The sequence below is a fragment of the Ruditapes philippinarum genome, unplaced genomic scaffold, assembly GCF_026571515.1.
Source record: "Ruditapes philippinarum isolate M1 unplaced genomic scaffold, ASM2657151v2 ctg3107_1_1_1_1, whole genome shotgun sequence".
NCBI lineage: Eukaryota > Metazoa > Mollusca > Bivalvia > Venerida > Veneridae > Ruditapes > Ruditapes philippinarum.
The window spans coordinates 187,615-209,369 of record NW_026859100.1 but is presented as its reverse complement, the minus strand read 5'-3'; the positions used below and the strand labels follow the sequence as shown (position 1 = coordinate 209,369).

General features: G+C 34.0%; 1 protein-coding gene across 2 annotated transcripts; it reads right to left on the bottom strand.

Moving 5' to 3' along the window:
• Positions 1-13,273: 13,273 nt before the first annotated feature.
• LOC132755228 (uncharacterized) lies at positions 13,274-21,613 on the bottom strand. 2 transcript variants are annotated; one of them, XM_060746047.1, is made up of 10 exons: positions 21,480-21,613; positions 20,978-21,141; positions 20,561-20,685; positions 18,247-18,395; positions 17,750-17,810; positions 17,341-17,503; positions 16,765-16,927; positions 16,375-16,499; positions 14,979-15,197; positions 13,274-13,782 (listed from the first exon to the last, which is right to left on the bottom strand). In XM_060746047.1, exons 1-10 carry the CDS (start codon positions 21,556-21,558, stop codon positions 13,753-13,755), a joined length of 1,278 nt encoding a protein of 425 aa, XP_060602030.1. In that variant the 5' UTR covers positions 21,559-21,613; the 3' UTR covers positions 13,274-13,752. The 2 variants fall into 2 exon arrangements, with proteins under 2 accessions (XP_060602030.1, XP_060602029.1); XM_060746046.1 differs by lacking the exon at positions 13,274-13,782 and having other exon boundaries at positions 14,346-15,197.
• Positions 21,614-21,755: the final 142 nt, after the last annotated feature.

Below are 21,755 nucleotides of genomic sequence, written 5' to 3'. Positions count from 1 at the left end.
GTCTCTTGAACATCTATTTCCGTTACCACTTAGCGTCTGTTTATATCTTAAATAGTACTTTGTTTTCCTGCAACGTATAAATCGACATTTTTGCCGTGAAAAAAATAAAGAAGAAAAAATCTTTCAGAACGCCGATGCTTCACAGTCATACCATTGTGATATTTTGGAAGTGTCTGTTGATAAAATCATATTCTTTGTCGCGATATTTAAACTGCGCATCTTAGTTTTGAATTTGTAACGTCTCATTTGTAAATGGTAATTTTAACCATACAATGTATTTATGTATCTTTTAAGTATTTTTATACCGACAAAACACTTATTAGGGAAATCATTTTAATACATGTCGCAAAATATTATGTCAACATTAATATAAATCTCTGTCGAATAGGCCATTAGTACGTAATGAATACATGTATCAAATTTTACATGAATTATGTAAATCCTGTTGGAAACGGTTATGTCGAACCTTTGTGTAGAGCTAAGCCATGCCAAACATCGCATGGCTCCTATTTAAGTTTTGTCGAACCTAAAACTCTAAATGCCATGACGTGTCTATGTTATTTGTTATTACAAGTTTTATTTCACATTGATAAAATATAACTAATGTTCGTGAAGTTGGCAGCCTAGCAGCCTAGCAGCCTAGCAGCCTGAAGTTGGCAGCCTAGCAGCCTAGCAGCCTGGCAGCCTGAAGTTGGCAGCCTAGCAGCCTAGCAGCCTGGCAGCCTGGCAGCCTAGCAGCCTAGCAGCCTAAAGAAAACTAAGAATAGTACATACATGAAAACCGTCTGAAATACATTAGTAGCACTTCTTTAGATCATTCCACGCCTTTTTCAATATCGTGATCTTTATTTTTTAAGATGTTGAACTTTATCGTAACATATTTTTTTCATTCTGACGCTTCGAAATTTGAAGTTAGCAGCCTAGCAGCCTAGCAGCCTGGCAGCCTAGCAGCCTAGCAGCCTGGCAGCCTAACAGCCTAAAGAAAACTACGGATAATACAAACATGAAAACCGACGGAAATGAGTCGGTAGCACATACTTAGACTATTCCACGTCTTTTTTCAGTATCGCGAACTTTATTTTTTTAAATATTGAACTTTGCTTTTTTTTTTAATTTCCTCTTCGAAATTTGAGCAGCCTAGCAGCCTAGGCTGCCTGGCAGCCTAAATAAAACTAAGAATAGTACAAACATGAAAACCGTCGGAAATACATTAGTAGCACTTCTTTAGATCATTCCACGCCTTTTTCAATATCGTGATCTTTATTTTTTAAGATGTTGAACTTTATCGTAACATATTTTTTTCATTCTGACGCTTCGAAATTTGAAGTTAGCAGCCTAGCAGCCTAGCAGCCTGGCAGCCTAGCAGCCTAGCAGCCTGGCAGCCTAACAGCCTAAAGAAAACTACGGATAATACAAACATGAAAACCGACGGAAATGAGTCGGTAGCACATACTTAGACTATTCCACGTCTTTTTTCAGTATCGCCAACTTATCTTTTTTAAATATTGAACTTTGCTTTTTTTCTTTACTCTTCGAAATTTGTGAAGCTATCAGCCTAACAACCTGGCAGCCTAGCAGCCTGGCAGCCTGGCAGCCTAAAGAAAACTACGGATAATACAAACATGAAAACCGACGGAAATGAGTCGGTAGCACATACTTAGACTATTCCACGTCTTTTTTCAGTATCGCCAACTTAATTTTTTTAAATATTGAACTTTGCTTTTTTTATTATTTTACTCTTCGAAATTTGAGCAGCCTAGCAGCCTGGCAGCCTAAATAAAACTAAGAATAGTACAAACATGAAAACCGTCGGAAATACATTAGCAGCACTTCTTTAGATCATTCCACGCCTTTTCAATATCGTGATCTTTATTTTTTAAGATGTTGAACTTTATCGTAACATATTTTTTTCATTCTGACGCTTCAAAATTTGAAGTTAGCAGCCTAGCAGCCTAGCAACCTAAAGAAAACTACGGATAATACAAACATGAAAACCGACGGAAATGAGTCGGTAGCACATACTTAGACTATTCCACGTCTTTTTTCAGTATCGCCAACTTAATTTTTTTAAATATTGAACTTTGCTTTTTTTTTCTTTCACTTTTTTGCTGAAAACACGAGAGCCTAACCCGGTGCGTAGTTTGCGTAACGCACTTACGTGAGTAACATTTATCGAGGAAAATGAAAATTATATACATGTATAATATGATGTGAAATTATCAGCATAACAATTACAGAGGCATGCAACACCGCCCCATTATTTTGATGTGTCGTACGGGTATTGTTCTTAAGTTCAGATAATCTTTATGTTCATTTTTGTGTTCGTTTAAACATATGCATTATATATCTCTTTACATTTCAACACATTTTTATCTTAACAGACCTTAAATAAATATGCTTTAAACATCGTCAACTTCATTATAAACATATCCATACAAAATAGCATATCATAAATAACTCAGATGACGTCACTTATTGTCCATAGACAGCGACATTAGTAGCCGAGAAAATGTTCCAAGACTTAGACTACTTCCTACGTTATTCGAAATCATGTTAAATCCCGCAAATTACAAAGCATCAGAATGAAAAAAAAATAAAGTTCAATATTTAAAAGAATGAAGATCGCGATACTGAAATAAAACGTGAAATGGTCTCAGTATGTTCTACCGATTCATTTCCGACGGTTTTCATGTTTGTATTATCCTTAGTTTCCTTTAGGCTGTTAGGCTGCTAAGCTGTTAGGCTAACAGGCTGCTAGGCTGCCAGGCTGCTAGGCTGCCAGGCTGCTAGGCTGCAAGGCTACCAGGCTGATAGGCTGTCAGGCTGCTAGGCTGTTAGGCTGCTAGCTTCACAAATTTCGAAGAGTAAAAAAAAGCAAAAAAAAACAACAAAGTTCAATATTTAAAAGAATTAAGTTCGCGATACTGAAAAAAGACGTGGAATAGTCTAAGTATGTGCTACCGACTCATTTCCGGCGGTTTTCATGTTTGTATTATCCTTAGTTTTCTTTAGGCTGTTAGGCTGCCAGGCTGCTAGGCTGCTAACTTCAAATTTCGAAGCGTCAGAATGAAAAAAATATGTTACGATAAAGTTCAACATCTTAAAAAATAAAGATCAGGATATTGAAAAAGACGTGGAATGATCTAAAGAAGTGCTGCTAATGTATTTCCGACGGTTTTCATGCTTGTACTATTCTTAGTTTTATTTAGGCTGCCAGGCTGCTAGGCTGCTAGGCTGCTCAAATTTCGAAGAGTAAATAAAAAAAAAAGCAAAGTTCAATATTTAAAAAATTAAGTTGGCGATACTGAAAAAAGACGTGGAATAGTCTAAGTATGTGCTACCGACTCATTTCCGTCGGTTTTCATGTTTGTATTATCCGTAGTTTTCTTTAGGCTGTTAGGCTGCCAGGCTGCCAGGCTGCTAGGCTGCTAGGCTGCCAGGCTGCTAGGCTGCTAGGCTGCTAACTTCAAATTTCGAAGCGTCAGAATGAAAAAAATATGTTACGATAAAGTTCAACATCTTAAAAAATAAAGATCACGATATTGAAAAAGGCGTGGAATGATCTAAAGAAGTGCTACTAATGTATTTCCGACGGTTTTCATGTTTGTACTATTCTTAGTTTTCTTAAGGCTGCTAGGCTGCTAGGCTGCCAGGCTGCTAGGCTGCCAGGCTGCTAGGCTGCCAGGCTGTTAGGCTGATAGCTTCACAAATTTCGAAGAGTAAAGAAAAAAAGCAAAGTTCAATATTTAAAAAAAATAAGTTGGCGATACTGAAAAAAGACGTGGAATAGTCTAAGTATGTGCTACCGACTCATTTCCGTCGGTTTTCATGTTTGAATTATCCGTACTTTTCTTTAGGCTGTTAGGCTGCCAGGCTGCTAGGCTGCTAGGCTGCCAGGCTGCTAGGCTGCTAACTTCAAATTTCGAAGCGTCAGAATGAAAAAAATATGTTACGATAAAGTTCAACATCTTAAAAAATAAAGATCACGATATTGAAAAAGGCGTGGAATGATCTAAAGAAGTGCTACTAATGTATTTCCGACGGTTTTCATGTTTGGACTATTCTTAGTTTTCTTAAGGCTGCTAAGCTGCTAGGCTGCTAGGCTGCTAGGCTGCCAGGCTGCTAGGCTGCTAGGCTGCCAGGCTGCTAGGCTGCCAGGCTGTTAGGCTGATAGCTTCACAAATTTCGAAGAGTAAAGAAAAAAAGCAAAGTTCAATATTTAAAAAAAATAAGTTGGCGATACTGAAAAAAGACGTGGAATAGTCTAAGTATGTGCTACCGACTCATTTCCGTCGGTTTTCATGTTTGAATTATCCGTACTTTTCTTTAGGCTGTTAGGCTGCCAGGCTGCTAGGCTGCTAGGCTGCCAGGCTGCTAGGCTGCTAACTTCAAATTTCGAAGCGTCAGAATGAAAAAAATATGTTACGATAAAGTTCAACATCTTTAAAAATAAAGATCACGATATTGAAAAAGGCGATCACGATATTGGAATGATCTAAAGAAGTGCTACTAATGTATTTCAGACGGTTTTCATGTATGTACTATTCTTAGTTTTCTTTAGGCTGCTAGGCTGCTAGGCTGCTAGGCTGCCAGGCTGCCAGGCTGCTAGGCTGCTAGGCTGCCAACTTCAGGCTGCCAGGCTGCTAGGCTGCTAGGCTGCCAACTTCAGGCTGCTAGGCTGCTAGGCTGCTAGGCTGCCAACTTCACGAACATATATAACTAATGCACTTTCAGCATTTGCACGACATAATGTACCAATGAAAATTATTATTGGAACATTGGATTTAGCTTTCTTTGTCAGAGTCCAAAAATTCATATTAAATCAATATCACATCCAATATAGCCTGGTTTTCATTTTCAGAGATCAAATTCATATCACACCACATACAGCCTTGTGTCATTCCAAGAGTCCAAATGGTTCATATCAAATCCATATCGCATCCTTGCTATCCTTGTTCTCATTTCAGAAATCCATATCAAAGCCTTATTATAATTACGTGACAAAGTTATGTCAAAATGTCACAAAAATGGTGGTGTAAAAAAGAGGTTATTAAACATGGTTGAGAACAATACTGAATCTATTTATACTCGTACACAACTGCAAATCTTATATCAGACCCAGCTAGTGTCTCGTCCAATATAGGTTTGATAACTGTGTACTCGTCAATTAGAATGCAGTATTGTTCAAAACAATGAAGCGTAATGTTGTAATGTTGTATCTCGGATATATATATATAATATGAAATTTTCATCATAGGTTATCTTGAATGTTTGTTATAGGCTACTTGGAGCCCTTATTCGGAATCATTGCAAACAGAAATTTGTAACTTTTGTCATTAATGACTTTTATCTTAAGTTGTATAGAACCTTAATCATATTCCTTTTCGTATGTAATTTGGAAACTTCGGACTGAGTACATGTAATTTAGAAATTTTGCGATAATTAACTTAGAACCCTTTTTCAAAAAATGATATAGAAATTTTTGAATAACTAATTAAGAACATTTGTCATATGTAAAGTAAAAGCTTTTTTCTTTAGTCATTATGTCAGAAGCGTTTTTGTGATAATTAATACAGAGCATTTATCATTAGTAAATCAAATTTTGGAAAGTAACTTTTGCGTTCGTGCAACTTCTGTATTCAGTTATTTCGAATTTTGCTCATTAATTATTATTTCTTATATTTATGTGACATTCATTTTTGAATTTTTGTCAGTATAATTTTATTATAAGTAATATTAAAATCAGAATAACTATTGTAACTAATTAACATTTGACATTAAGAATATGAGACTTTTGAAATAGGTTATTAAAAACTTTTGTCATCAGTAATTTAGATTGTATTTCAAAAGTTATTTAGTTATTTATTATAAGTAATTGTAAACAAGCGTGATAGGTAATTTAGAATTTTGTTATAAGTAATTTAAAAGTTTTGTTTTTAGTAATTTAGAAATTCAGTCATAAATAATTTCTTATGATTTAAAACTTTTGTCATTAAGTAATTTAGAACTGTTTTCATAAGTAATTTACAAATTGAGTCATAAGTGATTTAGAACTTTTATCATAAGTAATATAAAACCTTTGAAAAAAAAATATTTAGGACTTTTGTCATCCGTAATTTAGAATTTTTGTCATAACTAATTATAAATTTTGTCGCAAGTGATTTAGAACTTTTGTTATAAGTGATTTAGAAATTTTGCCATGACTGATTTTGAACTTTTGTCATCAGTGATTTAGAACTTTAGTTATAAGTTGTTTAGAAGTTTTGTCGTAAGTAATTTGTATTTTTGGTCATAAGTAATTAAAAAAAACATAGGTGATTTTTTTAAAACTCTTGTCATAAGTAATTTAGAAATTGTCATAAGTGATTTAATATTTAATCATAAGTAATTTTGGACTGTTGTCATAAGTGATTTAAAACGTTTGTCAAAAGTGATCAAGAAATTATGTCTAAGGTAGTTTAGAAATTTTGTCATTAGTAATTTAAAAAATCATTATCGATTTAGAAATGTTGTCTTAAGTAAAAAAAAACCTTTGAAATAATTTATTTAAGACTTTTCCCTTGAGTAATTTAGAATTTGTGTCATAAGTAATTTACAACATTTTGGTCAGAATTTTATTAGATGTAATTTAAGAAAATACCTAGTATATGATAGGTTATTTGGAAACTTGTCTCGATATGATCACTATGTTTGTGTATATTTCTTTATCAAAGTCACTCTATTAAACTTGTGTTATCCTGCATCATAGGGTAGATCTTTGCCAACATAGTCGATTAAAAAAATCTTATTTATCAAGCAATATAAAAGAAGAAGAGAAATTACAATTTCAAATTTTCCTTTAATTAAAAAAAAACTATCGCATCTTCTCGGCCCTTTCCGTCAAACTTCGGATATGATATATGATAGCCGAGATGTTCCAAATGATTCAAATTTTCTGCCGATTGCAACAGCAATAATATCCTGTTGGATGGTCTTGTATTTTAAAGTGGCATTAAATGGGTCATATACCGTATCGAATTCCTATATCGTATTGCAAAATCTGACAGGAAAACCTGTATTATAACAGACTCCAGTGTTGTAATTTAAACGACGCAATCTCCTCAATGTGACAGATAAGTGGCATTAGGTGTTGTAAGAATTTTGCACGGTGATATCATACGTTTCTCAAGGAGTATTAGTCCAGTAAAGAAAAGGTCATTACGGAATCACACAAAGTGAAAACATATAACCTTGAAAAGGTATTGTTGAAAAATATTCGTTGTTATTATAATAATTGTCGCAGGGTAAAATATTTCTGGTAGAACAGAAACAAACTCTGGGCTTGGTTCGATGTTTTTATCGCCGTTCCTGGACGACGATATATACAATTGACAAGATTTGAACAGTTTTACTTGTACACCGTCTGCCTTTAGCCAATCAAATTGAATAATTCAATATCACATGATAACAAAATGGACATAAAAACTTCAATGAGGGATCCTAAAATATAAAACTTGCCAGCCCGCATAGCCCGCATAGCTCAATCGGTTAGAGCGCGTGACTTGTAATCTCGACATTGTGGGTTCGATTCCCGGGCTGGCCAACTAAAATTACTAATCAGTCTTTCGGATGAGACTTTAAATCGAGGTCCCGTGTATGGGTGCTTAAACACTTGGCACGCTAAAGAACCAGGAGAAGCTTCTGGAATTGGGGCATCTTTCTGTATCTGTAATTGCACTATCCTCCAAAATCTAAAATGACTAATACTCTTCTGGAGGACTCGCCCATATGGGCAACCGGTGGCGAGTATAAATAAACGCAAATACACACACACCTAAAATATCATTCATTCATTCTTTCCTTAAATGGACTCGCCCAATCGCCATGTTTTGTCGGGTTACTTATTCGTACAACTAAATAATACCATTATCAATGTACGAACTCAGTACCAGTCTGTAGGCTTATGTAGGATTGCAATATTTTTTGCTACATGTCATTTCTGATTTAGAGAATGTAGTCTAAATAAGAGTATATTTCCAAAACTTGCACTTAAATAAAAAAAAAATAACTGCTGTCATCCGGGCGAGTTTGATATCATGAGAGTTTTTTTTATTGCGTCATGCCTATAAGATAGCAGGTCAGTTATAGTCCATTAAAAAAAACAAAAAAACTTCGCATAACAGTCGACGGTGTATACATGTAGAACGTAAATTCCATATATAGAATGCAGGAATTAAACATTCACAGACATCAATTTTAATGTGCAGCAAGTAAGTATTGTTAATTCCGCGTATAGCTAAATACTTTTGCCGATTGATACACTTATTAAGTAGCGCATGAAGTCGAACTCATTGTACTACGCGCTTAGTCATTGTGGTATTTCACGGTGCATATCCATATCGGTACCCTCTTTGCGAAATCTGCTCAAACGGTACCCTCTCTGAACATGCACAGGTCATTCTCTGCTAAAAACAAACCAGTGATGGAAACCAAGCTAGTAAAATTTCATTGTAATAAGGAAAGGAGGTATGTCACGTAGAAAAGATGTATACCACGGAACACTAGGATGTTTTATTTATGTGCTGATTTGTCATGTGCCCGATTTTCATGAACTGCAACTTCACAATAAGCTACAAAAAATCGACGTGTCTTGCTTCGCCCATCACCTCGACATATTTTTCGGGCTGAAATGAGCCTGTGACTTGATTATATATGCATCATACATATTTAATATGTTCATATACATATCATCTTCGGACAAATGGCAGTATAATGTCAAAAATAAATGTAAAATTCATAAAAACACCCTACTTTCGGTTTTGCAGCGGCACGGGCTACCTCTCTTCATTTGAATTTTTATATCACAGGTACCCTCTCTTTTTTCACACATAGGTACCCTCAAAGCACGACATATGCTTTTATTTGCGTTAATCATTAAGTATGTAATGTTTACATAAAAGTAAAAAGTATTACATACACGCTTAACGATTAACGCAAATAAAAGCATATGTCGTGCTTTGAGGGTACCTATGTGTTCAATAATGAGAGGGTACCTGTGATATAAAAATTGAAATGAAGAGAGGTAGCCCGTGCCGCTGCAAAACCGAAAGTAGGGTGTTTTTATGAATTTTACATTTATTTTTGACATTATACTGCCATTTGTCCGAAGATGATATGTATATGAACATATTAAATATGTATGATGCATATATAATCAAGCCACAGGTTCATTTCAGCCCGAAAAATATGTCGAGGTGATGGGCGAAGCAAGACTAGTCGCTTTTTTGTAGCTTATTGTGAAGTTGCAGTACATGAAAATCGGGCACATGACAAATCAGCACATAACTAAAACATCCTAGTGTTCCGTGGTATACATCTTTTTTACGTGACATACCTCCTTTCCTTATTACAATGAAATTTTACTGGATTGGTATCTATCGCTGGTTTGTTTTTAGCAGAGAATGACCTTTGCATGTTCAGAGAGGGTACCGTTTGAGCAGATTTCGCAAAGAGGGTACCGATATGGATATGCACCGTGTATTTGTCTCCCAGATTCTGACACAAAACAAAAAATATATCAGAACTGAAACGGAATGGTAGAGTAAAGCAAGAATTTTTGTTGGCTTTATGTGTTGATAACACACAATAAAGATATTAAGCAAGAAATGAAATATTATTTCTATATACATGGCTGAACGGCGATTCCAAGCATTTTTGGAAACGTTAATACTTGTTATATACACAATCGACGCGGAATTAAAAAAAAATAAAGTTTCCTTTTAAAAGGAAAGGCTTGCACAGTTGTGCCTTCATCCCAACCCTTTAAAATTGTGTGTTTTTTTGGTCTCAATTTATTATCACATTTTTTTTTTAAATTATGTTATTTGTATATCATAAAGGGTTTATTTAGTTGGATTTTTTTTTGGAAAACCGAATATTTTTTGTCAAAACGATTTGAAATCTATTCTCTATTGTATAAAACTAATAAAGAAAATGATCAATCGTAAAAATACTATATAACGTGATACTGAAGGAAAACAAGTGTGCACCATTCATTTCCCCTTTTTCGCATCGAAATCATTCCTTTGCTTTATAGACAAGTAAATGCACTAAAATACTTCGTTACGTGGTACCAATTAATAAGCATGTATCAACTATGTTACACGATCACGAAATAGACGATATCAGCACCAAACTCCTCACAGCTGTTACGTCACGCTTTGCTACTTTAACTGTACAGATCAGGGGAAGTAACCGCTGCGAGGAGTGGGAAGGTTAATGATATGCATGGGCTATTTTTAGATTACCTCACCATTACGGTTTAAACCGATAAATCAAGTAAAAATAGAAATCCTATTTATATAAACAAACTGGGATTACCGAAGTAACTAAAATAGCTTAGATTTCCGTAATATTACTTCGTCTGATTCCGCAGTATGACGGAATCGCCCGAATTGTCACGATTGCAATCGGAACTACATCGGCTATTATCATTAATCCGAAGAGTGACGGAAAAGGCCGAAAAGTTGCGATTGGCACGATTGGAGCTGGTTTCCCGTTCAATCATGCACCAACAGATGTAAGCAGGAAACCACCTAACCGGAACAAGTTTTCCATATGAAATGGCTTGCAGCCGTGGCTGCAAGCCAAAAATACGTAAATAAGATATACAATCAATATCTTAATTGCTTGGCCATAGACTACACGTGTATATTTAAAAGAAAATCAAATAAAATACAATTAAAGAATATGTAGAATTATATACCTATCAATTAAAATTTCAGTGGCGACGCCATTTTCAATGTAACCAAATGATATAAGGCGGGTTATTCCGATATCAAACAATCGCAACTTTTCGGATTAATAATACGGAAGCGGTGCATGAAATACCGAATGACACCTTCAAAACGGAAAAATGACCGATTTTTTAACCGATTTCCCCGTTCATAAGCTTTGCCTAATTTCATATTATTTGTATTCTTCCATTTCTACTATTTTTATAACTACATGTTCTTTATTCGTGTTCAAATTTTATTTTGATTGTTCTAACACATCAATGCTTGTTATTTACAACATCATGCACTGGTAACCCTCACTGGGATTATCCGATATTAACCCTTACAGAATGATGTTTGTTGAAGTAACTATATTTACAAAACTTTCGATTTGAATTTTATTTTCATAAAACCCCGTTTAAGATTGTTTACCAAACACTCTCCAACACAAACAATTGAAATCTAATTGACAAAGTTTGTTTTGAAGTTTTTTTTTTCTATTCTTTTCAGTCATCTCTACATATTATACTGGCAATTAAAGGAAATCCAGATGAAAAGAATTCCCCAGTTGGTCGTCAAAAACATGTAGATGTGCCATATTTATAACAATAAATGTCCGAAAGCTTTCAAAGACGGTTGTTTCTGAATCAAACTCCAGTCTATTAATTACACACAAATGCGGTATAACGTTCACTATTCCCAGGACAGGTTTTAATCGAGATAAATCTTATCAAAACGAGACATGTCGCCATTTTGTTTTTGTTCCGAAAACGAGGCTCATTGTTGATGTCTATTAATCGGAATGCTTTTGGTTTAAAGGTCGATCTTTATTGCTTAGTTGATTCTTGATTTATGTTTAGCATTTGGAGAGAAAATATTCCGGGAAAGGACAAAAGGAAAAGGATAGTTTTAAATTAGCACTTTGAATAATAAAATTGCTGTAATGAAATCGTTAATATACACATATGGCAAATCACTATAGTTGACTAGGATTGTTTAATTATATAAAACAACAAATAATACACGGTCAAAAGTATCGACAGAAAGCCTTGGAAAAATTCTGAGAAATCTTTGCAGATATTTTTCTTTTGTATATAATTCTCGTGTACGTTCTTACTAAACCTAATAACATTATTTTAGAAATTAAATTAAAACAACAGTCGGTGTGCCAACATACATGTAAATTTAAAATAGTCTGTATGGAAAAGAGAATGGCAAGTTGAAACTTTAGTTCCATAAAAAAGGAATGTTACTATTGTATCAACGGTTTTAAACAAGTAATACAAAAACATCTGACTTTCCACCATAATTTTCCCCGTGCTTATAGCAATTGCAAATTGTTTGTCCTTTCCGTTTAACTCCGGGTAATGGTCATTAGTAATCAGCGAGTAGGAAGGAATGCAGGTCCATGTCAACATTTTTATTTTGACAAAATTGTGAACCGCTATGAGAAATCTCTTAAAATCTCTCTTTGAAAATGATCTTAAAATTTCCTCCCACATATCGACTGATTCGCTTCTGTAAAGTATTTTGTAGTTGGTTTGAAGTGACATTATGCTGATTTCGCTATGAAGCCGTGTTGCATTAGTAACATGTTTCGAAAGAGTGACTACATGTATTATAATGGTGATTAATATAACCAATTATTGGTAATGTAAAACGTTAAGAATTAAATATAAAAACTACCTAAATTTATAAAAAGGACTGTCCCACTTTTTTTTAAATATTGAACGTTACCGATATATTCCGAACGACATTTATAGAAATGTACGTGGGTCGCGTAGCTTATTGGTTATTATTTGCTTAGTAAAATATAACATTGAACACAATTATTACAAAATGTAAACTTATTTTGACTTTTTACTTTGCACTCACATTTACACTTGGAGGGACATAATTTCTTGTTTTAATGCTAAAAAAACACAATCAAATATACTTGTACACATCCGGGGATGAGCTCACCACCAAAATTGATTGTGAGTTTTTTTCTGTAACACTTGCACTCATCTTAATTCACTTTTTCTTTTTACAATAAACTATAATGAATCGATTAGAAGCACAGATATCCATAATCAGGCAAAGACTGCTTAGGAATGGGCAATTTGTAAATAATCAAAGCGCTAGAGGCACTTTGTTACATTTCTATAGTTTGAAAAATCAAAATCAATTTTTGTCATACAAAACAAATTTTTTTGAAATATTTATGAAATCAGTTCAAAATAGTTGGTAAAAATGCCATTAAAATCGGGTGCAACCAGTCGTTTGAAATTTAAATACAACTAATGCACTACAAAAAGATTTTGTTAAAGACTCGTAAATAAATGATAAGCGGAATAATATTCAAATAGTGGAATCCTTGTCACCTTAGCCATCACAGATCTTAAAATTCCGTCTAAACTATTTGTTTGGCATGTCACTTCTCTTTCGGTATAAGCATGAATTAAAAATATTTAATTGCGGAGCAAAATAATTACATGCGGGACTACCAAAAACAAACAAGACAACATGATTCGTACATACTTTAACGTTTATTACATAAAACAAAACGTGAACATCAATTACTAGTATATAATACATTGATCAGAGGAAAGAAAACTTTTCAAATGTATGAATTTGAATAATTTTAAGAGAATTCCGAACAAAGTAAAAAGTTCAGTCATTTCTGACGAAGGGAAACAAACGGGTTTTCGAAGAGCAATATATTAATGTGTTGTTTCAAAAAAAATTAGTCAATAAGGTTAATGGTAAAGCACAAATCTAATAAAATCCGCGTTAACAAACGATCTGCTACTCTTGTCTGTGATAAACTAATTTTAAGCTAATCCCTCGAAACTTAATATCAATATCTGAATATGTTATCCAGTATCATAAATGTAAAATTTCGACAGTTAAATACTAGTATGTCTTTTTCTTCGCACACATTTACGCATAAGACATTTTTTATTTCCCTCCATCTTGAAATGACGTCATCGTTTTACTTAGTCTCTGATTGGACAGTTCACTGTTCAACGTAAACAACACGAGTAACCTGAAATGTGACAGTAAATCACATTTTAGTTTAATCTCCAAATAAAACATTTGTAATAAAAAATGCGTGAAAGTGCACCAAGAATATAATAAATATATAATATACATGTACTAGTATATAAGATATATCATAATGAAACAATTATTAGGAAAACAAATGTATAGATAAAATGAAGTAACGCTATATAATGATGTTTAGAAATCATTCTGTTTTTCTTCACTGTTCTTTACTGCATATAAAATGGACAAGTCTTTAAACTTTTAAATGCTTCATGAAAAATGAAAATAAACTTGATTAAATAATGACAGTTTAAATGGTTGCAAAAAAGTACATTCCAGGTAAGCCACACGAAGGAGAACATCAAGTACACTTTTTATCTCTCAAATAGCACTTTAATAATATGTACTATTGTTTTTTGTTTTTTGGTTTTTTTTGTTTTTTTTTTCTTTTTTTTGATTAACGAGAAAAGTTTGAAACAATTCAATTTTTACAAACAAACAATCACAATCAGTCAAAAACTCAATCAATCAATCGATCGATCGATCGGTGAATAAATCAATCAATCAAACATTTTAGACATGGGTAGAGCTCGCTCGCTCACGTTTATAATTTGAGACGAATTCTATTTGATTAGGAATGATGTCATCAGCGCTATAGAACCTAGGTGTTCCTTTCTCATCAGTGAAAACAGAATCGGTATTAGCAGGTTCCATATCAAAATCATCCAGATTGGCATTATTAACATATTCATCCACTGCAAGGTCAAGGTTGAATTTCTTGCTTTCCTGAGAGTGACCTACGTTACGGACTTTAGGAACGTCATCAGCCGTATATTCTATGACCGGATCAGTGCTAATATTTTCTATACTAGATTTTATTAGTTCATTTGACTCACTTTTAGGTTTTGAAGGACCGACGGGCGAATTCGATTTAGGAGTCGGTTCAATCTTGGACTTAGACGCAGACAAGCCAGATTTTATAGAAATTGAAGTAATAAAAGAGGATGGATGACTTTTCGGGTTGAGAGAATTTAGTAGAGACTGATTCAATTTTGAAGGATCTGCCATGCTACAATCAAGATCTGTTTGTGAACTACTATCAACAAATCGTCTACGAAAACATGATTGCTCATCTGACGGCAGCATGGTAATTTGGTTAACAAAAGAATTTAAATCATTGTCAATCTCTCCGCTTACTGTGACTGAATCTCGCCGTTTTGTCGGCGGCGACGGATCTGTCTCTGGTATACATTCATGCATCATGTTCGGCTCCCGCACGTTGTAACCGACCGGTATGTTGAGCATGTGGGATAGGCGTCTACCAACGGATCTGGCAAAATTGATGTTCTTCTCAGAAAGTCTTCTTAGTGTGCTTGTCTTCGATTTACCATCAGATAAGGTGCTCACTCGTCTTAACTAAAAGCAAAAAAATAAAAAATAATCAGCTCTTTGCTTATTCTTGATGCAAATTTCATCTGTCTTGGAAGACCGGCTGGTGTATTCGATTTAGGAATCGGTTCAATCCTGGACTTACATGCAGACAAGCCGGCAGATACATGTAAATGTTACAACAGAAAGCTGGGACCAAAAGTTATATTTTTTGGTCCCAGCAGAGAACTGTATATTTGTGAATAAATTTGCATTGCTTATTGTGAAATGATCTTTAATTGTTACATTTTCAAAAACATTTTTAAACTGGCAAAAACAACATTTTTATATATTTCATGCACATATATGTTATTTGTAAAAGCAATCCGAATCTAGTGCAATCTGAATCACATTTTTTTTTCTTTATAGTGACAAAATGAAAAACAAAATGACATATTCTTAATGTGTCCTTGGAGAGAAGAATCAAGTTATATAAGTTTTAGAATTTGAGAAAATATCTGTTTTGTGTGATCCAGAAGTACTTTAATGACAATTTTTCCGAAAACTCTTTTTAATGAGGCTTTAATGTTTTCAAATGATTTTTCTCTCCACATGTAGTTATTCTAATATCTCTGTGTATTGTTGTGAAATTATCAATGTACATTTTTCACCTTCTTATCTATTTTAATGCAACCAGAATTTACTGTCATGATTAAAAAAAAAACAGCAACAACAAAAACACACAAAAAACTGGAACATGAAGTATGACAATAGTTTGATGTTTAGAAAAGAGATGACACCAGTTGCTGCAGCCATAAAGACTCAAAAATATATTTTAAAATAAAACATTTTTACTCAGGTGATTCATATTGCCTTCACTACTGTTTTGAAAACTTGTCGACTTTTATGTTTCATTTATAAAAACATGTTTGTTAGGATGTAAAATAATGAAATTAGACTCAAACTGCAAATTGTATAACTATGAATTTTAATCTTTGGATAAAATATTTATTTATACATGAGGTAGGTATATAATGACCTAATATATTTGAAAATATTATTATGTCATTCTTATTCTATAACGGATAGGAAAGTTATACGGGCCTCTTTGGCGCCAAACAATAAAGCGCCATCTTGGAAATATTTATTGTATATAAATATGACATTACGATATGTGAAAAAAAATCGAAAATAAGCATGAATTCTAAAATAAAAGAAGTCCAACCTTAACTGTCACGCATGCGCATACAATCCAAGACACAAGGAGTATTAATACAGTAACAGCCATGACGGACGCTATGGCGACCTTTTCGGCACACAGTTGTCCTTTCAACTTCGAAGTGACGCCGTCTGCAAAATAATATTAATTAAATGAAAGTTTATTTACCATAAAATTAAAAAAATATACATTCTTTTTTTTTTGGCAGAAAAAAGTACGACAAAATACACGTTCCACGTTTTGCAATAAGTGGTTCATGCTAGAATTCATTTTCTGCTATTTGTTTTATTTTCCTCTTTGTAATTTGTTTTCACTTAAAATATATCAATAAACAACCCAATGAAGGTTTCTTTTCATTCCTCTTTTTAACTTTCTTTCTTAATACTTCATACTTACAAATAAAATCATTTGCCTTCGAGGATTTCACTTTAAGTTTCGTCGCACACGTCACTTTTTCAAATATTTCGTCGACGTCATCATCATCATCATCATCACCATCATCATCATCGCCGTCATCTCTCCGTTTACGACCCCAGCCCTCTACAGTACCACACACTTTCTATAAATCGAAGCAAATTTAGTTATTAAATAATTTTCGCTTGACATTATCAATAAATTTTAATATTAAGTTTGGGATGTCCGATTAAGAAACAGAACATACAGTTTAGAACAAATATGGAAACAAAAAGACGTTAATAAAATCTCAACATATATTAAATGTTACAATATTTATAAGAAAACTGTACTGATCTCCGATAAACATGTTTCAAAGTTTTAAAATAACTCACGGCCAAAAATAGCTTTTAAGAAAACAACAATAGTCACAAAAATGCAATGACGCCGAAATAGTCTAAGATGACGTCATTAACATCCTGTTACATCAGTGCTTTTGAAAAATCTTTTTGTATAAAGTTTGACACAAAATTGGGGTATCAGATATCAAATGTGAAAAAAAAATTTGCTAAAAGTTACTTTATGACATTCTCCCTTACAAACAGCCACGTTACAAGTAAACGATACATCTACTTCCGTTGCATCATCTAAACTTGTCGGCTGAAATGCTTGAAAACCGGAAGTGATGTCACCTCTTGCCTTTTTCTCAAAATTTGGAAATAGCTGTTCATCTTGGGAACACCTAGATAAAAAGAGTTTTTTAAAGAGACAGTCAAACAAACTAACAAAAACATACCAAAAATAACACAAACAAAGCATTTTGTTTCAAACTTTATAAAATGTTTGGTGTTTCTAAGAGATAGTAATTTAGGGCGGAAAACATTTGCTCAAATTCAAAAAAGAAAATTGTTAATTGACAACCGATTGTCTTTTTCAATAAATTGTTCATGGTGAAATATAGCAATGGTTATTTTACTAAATTACTTACTCATTTTCAACCAAGTTGATCATTTCTGCTCTACAATCCTTGGCTTTTATATCAAAATCGTCTGCAAAAGTAACATATGACATGATTATGAAAGCCGTCTGCAATGTATGACATGATTTCCAAATTCAAAGTCGTTTGCAAACAAATGGCATGACTACTAAAATTCGTCTGCAAAAACGTGAAATGATTATCAAAGTCGTCTGCAAACATATGCCATAATTAAGAATGTCGTCTGCAAACATATGCCATGATTATAAAGGTCGTCTGCAAACATATCACGTGATATTGATTGATTATCAATCATCAATGTCGTCTGCAAACAAATGGCATGATTATTAAAGTCGTCTGCGAACGAATGATATGAGTTTCGAAATCGCATTGACAATCCGTCTTACTTCTCTATAAAGTATTAGGTGATCTGTCATTATTGCACACAAAAATGAATATATTAGGAATATTCAAACACATAGGAAACTTTCAAAACAACAATATCTCACCAAGGTAGGGGTTATCCAGCTTTAATGACAGCAATACTTGGTCGCTCAAGGAGACTTCATCAACAGATTTGAAAGTTTCTGATGCCAGTATACGCATGCTTACTGTCGGTCGTACAGTTTTGTTCACCGAGCTCCCATCTACCTTCTCCCTGCCGGAAGTTAATAAACACCAAACAAAAACATGTGAAGATTCTCCTCGAACAAGATATTGATATAAACATGTACATATGTACATATAATTATACCCCCACAAACGAAGTTTAGGGGGGGTATATAGGAGTCAGCTTGTCGGTCGGTCGGTCGGTCGGTTGGTCGGTCGGTCCGTCGGTCGGTCCACATCATGGTTTCCAGACGATAACTAGAGTTTGGAATGAGGTATTGTAATCAAACTTGGTATATAGCAACCTTATGTGGAAACTCCGGTTGGTATTGCATTTGGACCCCCTGGGGTCAAGGTCAAGGTCACCGTTACTAAAAATAGAAAAATGGTTTCCGGACAATAACTAGAGTTAGGAATGAGATATTGTTATCAAACTTGGCGTATAGCTAGCTAATATGAAGACCTGGGTTGGTATTGCATTTGGGCCCCCTGGGGTCAAGGTCAAGGTCACCGTTACGAAAAATAGAAAAATGGTTTCCAGAAAATAACTTTACTTAGGAATGAGATACTGTAATCAAACTTGGTGTATAGCAAGCTAATATGAAGACCTGAGCTGGTATTGCATTTGGGGTATAGCAAGCTAATATGAAGACCTGAGCTGGTATTGCATTTGGACCCCCTGGGGTCAAGGTCAAGGTCACCGTTACTAAAAATAGAAAAATGGTTTCCGGACAATAACTAGAGTTAAGAATGAGATATTGTTATCTAACTTGGCGTATAGCAAGCTTATATGAAGACCTGGGTTGGTGTTGCATTTGGGCCCCATGGGGTCAAGGTCACCGTTACGAAAAATAGAAAAATGGTTACCAGACAATAACTTTACTTAAGAATGAGATACTGTAATCAAACTTGGTGTATAGCAAGCTAATATGAAGACCTGAGCTGGTATTGCATTTGGACCCCCTGGGGTCAATGTCAAGGTCACCATTACTAAAAATAGAAAAATGGTTTCTGGACAATAACCAGAGTTAGGAATGAGATATTGTTATCAAACTTGGCGTATAGCAAGCTTATATGAAGACCTGGGTTGGTATTGCATTTGGGCCCCCTGGGGTCAAGGTCACCGTTAGGAAAAATAGACAAATGGTTTTTGGACTATAACTAGAGTTAGGAATGAGATATTGTAATCTAATTTGGTGTAAAGGAAGCTTATATGAATACCTGGGTTGGTATTGCATTTGGACCCCCTAGGGTCAAGGTCACCATTACAGTGTTACTAAAAATAGAAAAATGGTTTCCGGACAATAACTAGAGTTAGGAATGAGATATTGTTATCAAACTTGGCGTATAGCAAGCTTCTATGAAGACCTTGGTTGGTATTGCATTTGGGCCCCCTTGGGTCAAGGTCAAGGTCACCCTTACGAAAAATAGAAAAGTGGTTTCCGGACAATAACTAGAGTTAGAAATGAGATATTGTAATCTAATTTGATGTATAGGAAGCTTATATGAAGACCTGGGTTGGTATTGCATTTGGACCCCCTAGGGTCAAGGTCACTGTTACAGTGTTACTTAAAATAGAAAAATGGTTTCCGAACAATAACTAGAGTTAGGGATGAGATATTGTAATCAAACTTGGTGTATAGCAAGCTTATTTTGAGACCCCAGTTGCGATTACAATTAATTGAAATATTTCTTTGTACATATTTGATAGTTTGAGTTCAAATTTTTCTTCAGACTACTTTTTTTCAAAAGGTCAAAGTTGCTGGTGGGGGTATTAATCACCTTCAGTGATAAGTCTAGTTTGAACATATTCTGTAAGAATTGGATGTTTACGATATACAAAAAAGAGGAAAGTCTCGCGCGCATCATGTACCAACATGAATCAAATAGAATTTTTATTTTAAAAAATCAATTTATTACAATCTTAAATCACGTTTACGATTGCATAAAATGACAAGACAAATCGCACGATGGAGAAAACGCGATGGTTCAATACAACTGCAATAGAAATGAGATGGTACTATAGCAATACTACATAATATGATGAATTCCATTTCAAAATCATGTCACCGTTTATTTATCACCCGGACATCGTGTATCGAAGCCTTCAAGGTTAGGGCAATATAAAAAGTCATCATTTTCAAGCGTTACACAGCACATATAATTATTTTATCAATTAGTATTAATATGATTTAATATATCATCAGTACTTACTCTGGAAACACTACCGCTGACACATAGAGGTCGCTAGTATCTACGAGGCACATTACCGGTATTACTTTGTCACTTCCGGTCTGGTACCGGATCTTCTTTTGAACAACTATGCGGAATTTAGCGTCCTATTATATAAATAAACATAATTTTGATTACGTTCGTTTCTGATTTTATAATTTTGTTTTCATTTTTATTAAGTTTGTTACAATTACAATTTGTTCAGACAGGCTACCCGGAACGTAAGTAAAGACTTAACTTTATCTAGATAAAAATGTATTTGTATTAAAATAAAAATCCGGCTCTTGACTAACTACATTGTGTACCATTTTATCCATGTATTCTTGTACCACGATGCATTTGAATAATTTAATAAATTTAAGTTTTGTTAAATAGTGATAAACTTATTAAAAGACTCACATATTCAATATTGCACATCTTAAAATCAAACTCGTAACTCCTTTTCTCCGCGACAGTGGTTCTGCTACAAGAGGTATCACGTCCTTGTATAAAAATGAGTCCGTCCTCCGCAGCATTCTCTAATTGTATAATTACGCGTTGAGACGCACAACTGACAACCGTCACTGAAATATGTAAATAGTCCGGCATTTTGTTATTTTCATGATTTATAATATAAATACATGTAAGGCTAATGCATAAAAATAAGGCTCACGAAACTAAAATTCCTTAAAGTTTATTTCTGACGTAGGCAATTTATATTTATTATATACTTTGATTTACCTACGTGCATTAGAATAAACTATAGAAACAGTCAAACTAAATTAAATATTGGAACATTAACGATTTTTTTTTCAAACCGACATATTAAGGTATTCATCCAGTTGATAAAAATATTTTCTATCTAAATATACATATCTTCACTTAAATGTACACAATATAAATAACAACAGAAAAAATATACCATTTGGAGAAAATGTTGCGTCGCAATTGGCGGCCTGGAATTGAATGACAAAAAACAACCCCAATTGCAACAAACGCATGCTGATTTTCTAGAATTCTAGAACTTCTGGTGGCGTTCTAGAACTGCCTTTGTTATTATTTCTGAAATAAATTGGACAACGCCAAGTTGTACATTATGTGTATATTTCTACTTTATACCATTGGAGCTAAAACAAAATTTAAACGCTTTCATTTTCGGGTCTTTTTGCACAATGAAAAAAAGGATTATTTTGGAAAA

Excerpts from the sequence above, each read along its gene's own strand:
- LOC132755228 (XM_060746046.1), bottom strand. The coding sequence starts at position 21,558 with ATGCGTTTGTTGCAATTGGGGTTGTTTTTTGTCATTCAATTCCAGGCC. Across the intron at positions 20,686-20,977 it reads AGATGTGCAATATTGAATAT|GACGCTAAATTCCGCATAGT; the intron begins GTGAGTCTTTTA and ends TTTATATAATAG. Across the intron at positions 16,928-17,340 it reads GTAAGGGAGAATGTCATAAA|AAAGTGTGTGGTACTGTAGA; the intron begins GTAACTTTTAGC and ends TTCGATTTATAG.